Source organism: Cynocephalus volans, chromosome 2 (assembly GCF_027409185.1).
Source record: "Cynocephalus volans isolate mCynVol1 chromosome 2, mCynVol1.pri, whole genome shotgun sequence".
Classification (NCBI taxonomy): Eukaryota; Metazoa; Chordata; class Mammalia; order Dermoptera; family Cynocephalidae; genus Cynocephalus; species Cynocephalus volans.
In genome coordinates, this window is record NC_084461.1 from 44,697,819 (window position 1) to 44,708,117 (window position 10,299).

Genomic DNA, 10,299 nt, shown 5'->3' on the forward strand with positions numbered 1-10,299 from the left:
GTCAAAGTTGGAGGCATACAACAAAATGAAAGATGGCATTTTTATTTCAAAATGTCCCCTTGACATTTAGATATCTACAAACCCAATATCTAACATTTACAGGAGACAAAACAGTAAAAGAAATAGCAGCTATGATTCTTTGATGTCACTGAACAGGTGTGGTACCATTTTACACCACAAAAATTGGATCAATCTCTTACCCACAAGAGGTCCATATGGAACCAGTAATGACCTATGTCTCATTTCCTTGGACATGGCCATAAAATTACCTGGGATGACAAGAGTCCTGGTGACTGATCTGTGCAGATTCAGAGTAGACATTCTCCCAAACAGATCAATACTATCCAAGGTGCAGCTGGAAAACAGGATGAGCTTGTATCATTAAACAAACACCAAGCTACTTATTCATGAGGGCAAACGCAACACAGCACTTGTGTTTTCCACAGTGTGTTTGCCAGTGACCTCAACCCTGACCTTCAGGGCCACCGTCTCTGGGGCGAGAAGAAATCCTGTGTTAGGTCTGCCTCTGGTACTGGAAGACTCCTATGAGTTGTGGCATTTTTTACAATAAGAGCTACTGTGTCTGCTTTAGCCTAGCCAAGACAATTACGTTATGACAAAACAACTCACCAATGTAGTCGATTTAGTCAAATGACTGGTCTGAGTGTTTGGCATTATATAGCCAAAAAATAAAGTAGAAATAGAATTCTTAGTTTTTACCCAATCATACTAGAATTGTGTGGATACATCTTCAATTAAATTAATTTAGAAAGTTTTTATGACACTAGTTGTTTCTACATACATAAACTAAAATACTATAACTATCTGTATAAACCAAATACTTTTGCCCAAACATCCAGATAAATATTTTTGATTAACACTCCAAAATTGTTTCCATCATAATTTTTATTTAGCCACATAGACCCTCTTCCCTCCAAAAAAAGTAATTTGTGTATACCCGTAAGACCCTTTTACATCAACATATATATGCACATGTAAAGTAACAAGACTTACAACTAATAAGAACATGCAAGTTACACCACTATTTTCATTGCTATAGGGGTATTAAATATAGGGAAATTATGGATCTTAAAATAATCTTCCCAAAATAATTGAGAAAATAAACTGGATTAAAATGTGACCCTATATTCCTCTAGGCAAGATGACTTCATATGTAAACATTTTGTATGGTCATAGCATGAAAGTCTAAGAAAACCCAGAGGCTACCAGAGGCTATGGGCCAATTCAGGACCTATAAATGTATTTAAACTGGGGACATACATAAAATCATGTAATTATGTTTGGGTCTTAAAAATGCTTTAATGGCCATTGGCAGGACTGCCATAAGATCCATCTGTCTACCATTCATGATCTTTTATGCATTTAGAATACTTAATTTATTGTCCAACCCTGGATATACGGTTTGATGAACCTAGCTAAAAGAGAAGCTGTGTTTCTTGCTGCCATTAAAAGATAAATTTGTACGGCAGAGGGGGGAAGTCAAGTAACAATGATTGTTAGCTTTCCCCTTTCCTTTAACTAAGTGCTCTCTAGCTTGGGGTCGGGGGTAGCGTTGCAGAGGAGAAAACAAACTTTCCCTGCAGCGAATCACTGTATAAGCAGTATATCCATCTCTTTGAATAAAGAAGAAATAAACTCAACTTTGGAACTTTGCCATTGAGTGGCGGCTCCTGCAAAGGGGACAGTTTGCTATTAATTGTTAATGTCGTCTGCCATTAGAGGGCACTAAACAACTCTACATTAATGCATTGGAGGGAAGACAGAAAAGGAGACGGGAAAAGAAAGAGGGGAGGGAGAGAAGGGAGGGAGTGTATGGGCAAAGTCGGAGTAGAGGGAGGAAAAGGGAGACGAGGGAAGGGATGGGAGAACAAGAGGGAAAGAGAGAGGGGGAGAGAGAGAGAGACAGAGACCCGGAGAAAAAATGAATCTGGAAAGATTAAGAAGGATGCGGAGCCCCCAGAGCCGTCTGAAGTGAGCAAAAAGCCAGTCTCCCCCGGGCCGCCCGCGCCCCTCCCCGCCCGTCCTGCCGACGGTAATTATAAAGGGAAAAGCGGCGGCGAGGTCACCCGTTTTTACCAGCCTGCTGCACCGAATGCGCGCGGTGCAGGTGCGGCGGCCGCGGGGCTTTGTGATTCATGCCCACTTTCAAAGGGGGGCTTGGGCCCGTCTGAGAGGCACCCAAACAACTGTCTTCTAATATTAGCACGGCTGTATTTCGGGATCTATTATAGTCTGTCCAGACAGATCCCATTGTAATGGGATCTTTTATTAAAAGATTAGCACTATCTCCTGCAGTTGGTGGAAAAAAATCTGTTATCACTGAGTTATTTGCAGTTGTGGAGGGGGCAGGGGGGTTGATGGAAGATCGGGGGTGGGAAGGCTGGGGGAGGGTCTGGCGGGGGGAGGGAGACGGGGGCGGGGAGGCAAAGGCAAAGAGGGGAGAATTTGAAATCCGTAGGAGAGCGAATCCCAGTGACCTGCTAATGTCCAAGAATTTTGTCTGCATACTTCGCTGTCTGTTGTCCTTCGGGCTTCAGAAACGAAAAGAATAGAAATTAAAAAGGCAGCTTTGGAATAAACAATATAGCATTTTCCGTGAAGTAATCGTTTTATATAAAAGGAAATATCGCCTCCTCAGTTTCATTCAGCGGTGCCAAAAATGTTATAAATGAGAGACCCGCCAACTTTCAGCGAAGAATGCCAGGCACTGTACTTAATAAACTGAGGCTACAGAAGTTCATTATCGATGTTGCAATCTTTTTTATTCCGCGAACCGTGTGGGGGGGGAGTGGGGGGGGAGAGAGAGAGATCCGAGCTGAGACTGGGAGAGACAGACAGAGACACACAGGACAGAAACTGGGGAGTCTCCGAGCCGGGGAAGGGGGGGCAGACCGCCTACGTCGGCGCCCCCGCTCCAGGCTGAGACTCCAGACGCGCCGAAGTGAAAGGGGAGAAAAGAAAAGGAGAGGGCGAGACTGTGACGGGGGAGGCCGGGCCTGAGGTGTTAAACATTTTTGTCTGCCTCTGACTCGTCCAGACTAAGGGCCCCGTCTCCGGCACCGCGCGGCCAGGGTGGAAGGTGCCAGGGCCGGGGTTCTTAGCAAAGCTCTGGGCTGGGGAGGTGGCCGCAAAGCCAAGCACGCACAGACCCAGACACAAAACCTCGCCGGGTCCCGTGCCCGGGCTGCGGGGGCCTGAAACGGCCCGGCGCGTTCCGACCCGACCCTGAGCGGGAGACTTGAGCAGCTCCGGGCTCTCCGGACGTTTGCAAAGTCTTTCTGGATCGGAGGAGCGGCAGGGCAGAGACAAACTCCCGGGTTCCCCGCGCTGCGCCCCAACCTCGCCCTCCCTCTCACTCTCTCTCTCTCTCTCTCGCGCGCGCGCGCACACACAGACACACACACACACACACAGAGACACACACACAGAGACACACACACACACACACACAGACACACACACACACACACACACACCCGCCACCCCGGGCCGCCGGCGCTGCCTGCGAGCGGCGGCGTGCAGGACTTGAAGTGGGTGTTCTTCCCCACTCCCCACCCCCGAAGCGTCGCCCCCACCCCCCGCCCCAGTCGCCTGCCCCCTCCCTCTCGCTCCTACGCAAATAAGAACTCGGCGATTCCCCTCCTGCCGCTTTGATTTCGGGCACCTCCGACAGATAATTGGGAAGGGTTTCCAGAAGGTGGGAAATGTCACCTGATTCACACTGAACTTTTAAAAGCTCCCCACCCCCAAGGAGCCGCGCACACCCTCGGCCGCGGCCGCCCTCCCACAGCCCCACACCCTGGGAGACCGCCCACCGCAAACCGCGGAGACCCCCGTCTAGATTTAAAGCGCGGCTGCGCCCGGCTTCTGACGTCCATTGAATCGCGCGGGCGGCCGGCGGCGAGCGCGGGGCTGCGCCGGGATCGCTGCGCCCTCCGCCGCTCGCCTCTGCGAAGCGCGCCGCTCGCCCGAGCCACCCGCCGCCGCGCCCGCTCCCCGCGCCGCCGCGCTCCTCGCCCGCGCCTGCCCCAGGATGGTCCGTGCGAGGCACCAGCCCGGTGGGCTTTGCCTCCTGCTGCTGCTGCTCTGCCAGTTTATGGAGGACCGCAGCGCCCAGGGTAAGCGTGGGGAGATGCGCTGGGGAGGTTCGGCGGAGGGCAGGGGCTTCTACTTTTCTCGTCTCCACTGGGTCTGCTCCGTGCTACACGACTCTCAGGAGATGTTGAACCCACTGAACGACTCCGGGATGGAGAGGAGTGGGAAAACTGAACGCAGTGACACTTTAGGACTGGGAGCGGAGTTTGGAGCTCGGCTATCCTTAAAAAGGCAAGGGAGTGAGCTGGAGTCTCTCTTAGTAGTTAGGGTTAGATGCTCCAAATTCTGGCCATGATGACTTGAGAGGTTATCTCCCCAGTTTGGCTCTGAAGAAGGGGACAAGCATCAATAGCCTGGAGATTTCAGTCGACCCATTTGCAATCAGCCTCTCTCCCTCCCACATCTTTTGGATACTTTAAAAAATGACCTGGGGGTGGGTGGGGGAGAGAGACAGTTTTCTTCGGTGGCTGGGGGACGTGTTTTCAGAAACTTTGCCCAAACTTGGAAATGTGGGTGCTGAAAATTTGAGAGGGAAGTAGATTTCTGACTAGTGAGTGTTTCTTCCAACCCCCTCCCCCAACCACGCAAAAAAAAAAAGGGCCAAATTATTACCCCGGAGTGTTTTAGGTACTTTACGGTTTTTTCCCCTTCCCCTCATTCCTCTGACTCTTAACTTTCTGTAAAACAGTGAGCAGTCCACAACTGATTCAAATTCTGAGATGGATTAAGAGCAAATTTCTCAAGTTTGTCTTTTAAAAATAGATTTGTGTATTTCAATTATTCTTTGGGCAGAATTTTAAAAATATCAATAGTAGCAGCTTGCCGTCCAATTTTTGTTAAAGTCATATTTGATGATTCATGGGAAGTCTTTCTCAACAAAATTCGAACATTAAAAAGGGGGAAGAGGCAGAAATTACTTGAAAAGATTTATTGGACGATACGAGGTAGGTGTATATAACCATGAAGTGGTAGGAAGCCTCCCCCCCTTCAACGTGTCACTTTCCCTGCTTTAGCGTTCACATGTTAAGTGTTTTGTAAACTGCCCTCCTGGACACTGCCCGTCGCCGTCTGCACGGCACTACTCTGGGTTGCCCGCCTTTAGGGTAGAGTCGCTGCATGGGTGCCGGGGACGTGGGCGCCAGGGAAAGCACCCTTGGAGATTTCGAAAGATCGCGGTGGCCGCGGGCGTTCTCCGGGTCTGGCGGATTGCAAAACGGGCCCGTCGGGCGGGCTGCGCCTTGAGGCCGCGCGGGGTAGCGCCGGGCTGGGCCGGCTTGCTTTTTTGCTTTCATTTTTTCACAAGTGCCTTTTGCTTGATCTGTTCCTGCGAGTGTGTCTTTCTCGGTCTCTCTTTCTCTCTCTCTCTCTCTCACGTTCTCCTACTTTTCTTAACCCCTGTCACAAATAATTCCCGTACCGACTACATGAAACCAACATGTAAAAACATCCATCGCATCCTGTTTTTGTCAGGTTCTTTCATCTGCTCTTCGAGTCGCTGCAGGTTATGAAATGGGACGAATAAAAGTAAACAGTCTAGTAAAAGTCAATGCAAGCTGCACGTGTTGTGTCTGGGTCACTGGTAACTGACATTGATATGGCTGGGGCGCTCTAGCTTCTCCCTCTCGCCCTATCTCCCCCTCTCCCACCTCCCACGTCTGTGATCAGGACTCCCCCACCTCCCTTTCGTCACCACTGCACCCCCTTCAATTTATTTTCCGTTTTTCTCCCCCATCTGTCTCTTTCCTTCCTGCACACTCGCCCCCTCCCCATCCTCGCCGGGGCTACTTCTCTTGCCTCCTTCCCCCTACCCCGCTGTCCACTTTTCCACCTCTCCACCCCTGTCTCTTCACAGCTGGGAATTGCTGGCTCCGCCAAGCAAAGAACGGCCGATGTCAGGTCCTGTACAAGACGGAACTGAGCAAGGAGGAGTGCTGCAGCACCGGCCGCCTGAGCACCTCGTGGACCGAGGAGGACGTGAATGACAACACGCTCTTCAAGTGGATGATTTTCAACGGGGGCGCCCCCAACTGCATCCCGTGTAAAGGTAGGACTCCTCCTCCCCAAATTGCAGGCCCTCAGTAGAGGGCGTCTTACCCTCAGCTTCCCCACTCCATGGCTGGGGTTTGGGACTAGGAGAGCTTTGTTCCCGGGCTCCCCTTACCTCCCCGCCCCCCGCCTCAGCTGGGTAAGACTTTTGGTCCGAATCCTGCCTGTTACAGGCTGCTGACAAAACAAGGTCCGCAGAGGTTCCAAGACTTCTGAGCTAAGTGTGGAAGTGAAGCCAGCCATCCTGCACTCCTTGAGAGAGATTTGGGATTGGGGCACGGCCCACGGTCCCCAGCCCTTCGCTCCCTACTAGTCGTCTAGGAGAGAGCCTGGGCCCCTCCAGCGCAGACTCAGGAACTCAGGGCTGCACGATTGCGCAAGGCACGCGCAGCCCTCTTGGCTGAACTGCAGGCTGTCTGCCCCTGGTTTTAGTCCATGCCTCTTTCCAACTCACAGAAACGTGTGAAAACGTGGACTGTGGACCCGGAAAAAAATGCCGAATGAACAAGAAGAACAAACCCCGCTGCGTCTGTGCCCCAGATTGTTCCAACATCACCTGGAAGGGTCCTGTCTGTGGGCTAGACGGGAAAACCTACCGCAACGAATGTGCACTCCTCAAGGCCAGATGTAAAGAGCAGCCAGAACTGGAAGTCCAGTACCAAGGCAAATGTAAAAGTAGGTCCTACCCTTCTGGAGCAAGACCCCAGCCCCCTCCTCCAGCTTTGTACCTGAGGTGGAGCCCCTGGAAGACCTTGGGGGATGGTACAGTCCACAGTAAGAGAGCCTAACAATAATAATAGTGATATCAAATAAAGGAGCTCTTTTCTAACTTCTAAAGACTTATTAAGAAAGCTGAAGAGAACAACCTAGAGTCAGATTTTCTCTTAAAAATCACAGGGCTCCCAAAGTACCTTTTGAAAGCTGGATGCTTCAGCTTTATCATTTCCTTGATAATATCAAATGTTCACCCCCTAAGGACCAGAAGGTGACCATTAATGTGTTTCCCTCTTTGTTTCAGAGACTTGTCGGGATGTTTTCTGTCCAGGCAGCTCCACATGTGTGGTGGACCAGACCAATAATGCTTACTGTGTGACATGTAATCGGATTTGCCCAGAGCCCACCTCCTCTGAGCAATATCTCTGTGGAAATGATGGAGTGACCTACTCCAGTGCCTGCCACCTGAGAAAAGCTACCTGCCTGCTGGGCAGATCTATTGGATTAGCCTACGAGGGAAAGTGTATCAGTAGGTATTCTGGATTGAGGAAGACAAAAGAAAAAACGGAGTATTGAAAAGACTAGGTCCAGTGTTAAAACTGTGGGGTTAATAAATAAAGCCCAAGGCCTCCCAAATACATACTTTCACCAGACAGAGGAACACCCTCCAGCTTGGGTAAACTGTTATGACCACAACATTCCTCCTGGAAACCATTGTCTTCTGAAAGCATTAATGTATATATTCAAATACCAGCAAGAAGCAGTACACAATATTCCATCTTAGCAAACTTAGAACTCAATTTTACACATTTTTTTTAAGTGCCAGACTTGCTGGAAGCAAAAAAATAATTACTTAACAGTTCCTAAAATCTGCTATCAGATTCTGGTAATTGATGGAATTCTTTCTTTTTTTAAAAGACCCCACTCTGGGAAATAAGATAGTTATTTAACTCAAGAATACTGTGAAATCCTCTTCCAAAAAATACTGGTTTTACGCACTAATGTAGTATGTAAGAAACGAGGGGTGGGGAGATTGAGCTACAATTTTATTAGCAAGCCTTTTTGTGTAATATCTCCATTACCTTCATTAGTAAGTAATGAGATATGAATTATAGTTTATTGATACGGGACTAGAGAAAGGGAAGCAAAGGAAGAATAGGGAAATCAGTTTACTCATCACGGATCTATTATATCCTAGAAGCAAAGTCCTGTGAAGATATCCAGTGCACTGGTGGAAAAAAATGTTTATGGGATTTCAAGGTTGGCAGAGGCCGGTGTTCCCTCTGTGATGAGTTGTGCCCTGACAGTAAGTCGGACGAGCCTGTCTGTGCAAGTGACAATGCCACTTATGCCAGCGAGTGTGCCATGAAGGAAGCTGCCTGCTCCTCAGGTGTGCTGCTGGAAGTAAAGCACTCTGGATCTTGCAACTGTAAGTGTGATTTTTAACCTTGCTGCCATTTAAGGCTTTCCCAGGCAAGCCCTAGGGAATGTACACTTAAAAAGCACGCAAACCTTCCCACATAAGCCTGTTTCTGTTTAAGTTAGGTAGCTGCTAGATTTCACCGGCAACTCAACGATCCACAGAAAAACTCTCTCCAATGTTTACTGGCTGTTAGGATTTATCCAATGATCATCATCATGGTGTTGCCTCTAAAAACCTATTTCCAGTTGTTTGCCCCTAATTCTTTTGCTTTAGTAGTGTGCTTTGCTGTTTGCTTTATTAACACTTGAATCTAAACTAACTGCTTCAAAAGTTTTTGGGGTATTTTTCCGAAGACAGCTTTATATTATCACATATGACTGCTGCTTTTAGCAGTTGCCTCTACTAACTCTGAATTAAGGACCCAAAGCAGTTATATCTAGAACACAAGAGCGCTTTTTATCTAATTTCAGGAATCTGCCCGTAAAACCTGAGCCATTGATTCTTCAGAACTTTCTGCAGTTTTTGACTTCATAGATTATGGTTTTTTTTAAAAAAAAATTTAAACTTATTGCATAACAGCAGATGCCAAAAACAAAAAAAAAGCATCTCACTGCAAGTCACATAAAAATGCAACGCTGTAATATGGCTGTATCAGAGGGCTTTGAAAACATACACTGAGCTGCTTCTGCGCTGTTGTTGTCCATATTTAAACAACAGCTCCCCTGTATTCCCCCATCTAGCCATTTCGGAAGACACTGAAGAAGAGGAAGATGATGAAGACCAGGACTACAGCTTTCCTATATCTTCCATTCTAGAGTGGTAAACCCTCCACCAGTGTTCAGTGTTGACATAGCCTTTGGGCAAAAAAAAAGAAAAGAAAAAGAAAAAAGAAAAAATATATTGTCCATACTGTAAATAAGTGTATGCTTATTTATTTGGGGGGAAAACTATACATTAAAGGACCTTTGTTCTAAAGCTCTCTCCCAGGCCACCTTGTTACTCACTGGACACGGAGAGGCAGTCATTGTGAGGTCTACTGGATGAGGCCCATAGTTGAGACTTGTAGACATTTATTTATACTGTGTCATGTTTTATAATTTATACATTAAATGTCTGGTTGACTGTACACCTTGTTTTTGAAGAAATTTATTCGTGAAAGGAAGAGCAGTTGTTATTTATTGTGAGGTCTCTTGCTTGTAAAGTAAAAGCTTTTTTTTTTGTAAACCATTTAAGTCCATTCCTTACTATTCACTCACTCATCTGTCTCCCTTTATTTCACTATTGTTAGACTCTTCTCCACTTTTAACAAACTTGCATGTCAGTTTCTGTCATGTTTATTTATTGGATTCTCTGCTGCCTGAGCTGTACATACATGATCCCTCGGGTTTTGTTTACAAGGAATCTTGACTGACCAAAAGGCATTATAACTTTTGACTCAAATATAAGGTACAGAGGATATACATCTTTGGGGAAACTCCTACTTCAGTTCTCTTGTTATGATGAAGACATTTGTGAGAGAGGGGATGATAGCAATGTTATAATTCTAGTAATATACTTTTAAGATGTTACAGATCCAAAGAATGGAGTGATGTGGGTGTCAGGAAACTAAAAGAAGGCGAAGTCTACACATTCAACCTTTTGTTACGTGTTTTCTTTAAGCTAGTTGGCTGTACCTTTTAAATTAGTTCTTTTTCAACCAATGTGTCACTAAAAGTTATATCAAAGCTTTATCAGTTCAAGTTTCTTGCTTTTCATAATACTTTTTTCTGATGCAATTTTATATTTTCAAACATGGCAAGTTAAATATAAATTCATTTAAATATATAGTTTTGTACTTTTCTACCATGTAAATGTGCAATGTATATAAAAGTTATAATGTGTATTTGTAAATAAATGATGAGTGAAAAAATAAAAAAATTTTAAAAAGCCAGCGGTCTCAATTCCTGTTGATGCAAAAGAAGTTGTTTGGGCTTTTTAGTAAAAATGTATATGATACATTT

General features: G+C 46.6%; 1 protein-coding gene across 3 annotated transcripts; it reads left to right on the plus strand.

The window, feature by feature from the left end:
• The first annotated feature begins 4,047 nt into the window (after positions 1-4,047).
• Positions 4,048-10,089, plus strand: FST (follistatin). Of its 3 annotated transcripts, none has more exons than XM_063086352.1 (6): positions 4,048-4,139; positions 5,969-6,160; positions 6,619-6,837; positions 7,181-7,405; positions 8,075-8,305; positions 9,040-10,089. In XM_063086352.1, exons 1-6 carry the CDS (start codon positions 4,055-4,057, stop codon positions 9,120-9,122), a joined length of 1,035 nt encoding a protein of 344 aa, XP_062942422.1. In that variant the 5' UTR covers positions 4,048-4,054; the 3' UTR covers positions 9,123-10,089. The 3 variants fall into 3 exon arrangements, with proteins under 3 accessions (XP_062942422.1, XP_062942424.1, XP_062942425.1); XM_063086354.1 differs by having other exon boundaries at positions 8,078-8,305; XM_063086355.1 differs by having other exon boundaries at positions 8,770-9,126.
• The last annotated feature ends 210 nt before the right edge of the window (positions 10,090-10,299 follow it).

Coding starts and splice junctions, on each gene's coding strand:
- FST (XM_063086352.1), top strand. CDS start 4,055: ATGGTCCGTGCGAGGCACCAGCCCGGTGGGCTTTGCCTCCTGCTGCTG. Junction 6,161..6,618: donor CAACTGCATCCCGTGTAAAG/GTAGGACTCCTC, acceptor TCCAACTCACAG/AAACGTGTGAAAACGTGGAC. Junction 8,306..9,039: donor GCACTCTGGATCTTGCAACT/GTAAGTGTGATT, acceptor TCCCCCATCTAG/CCATTTCGGAAGACACTGAA.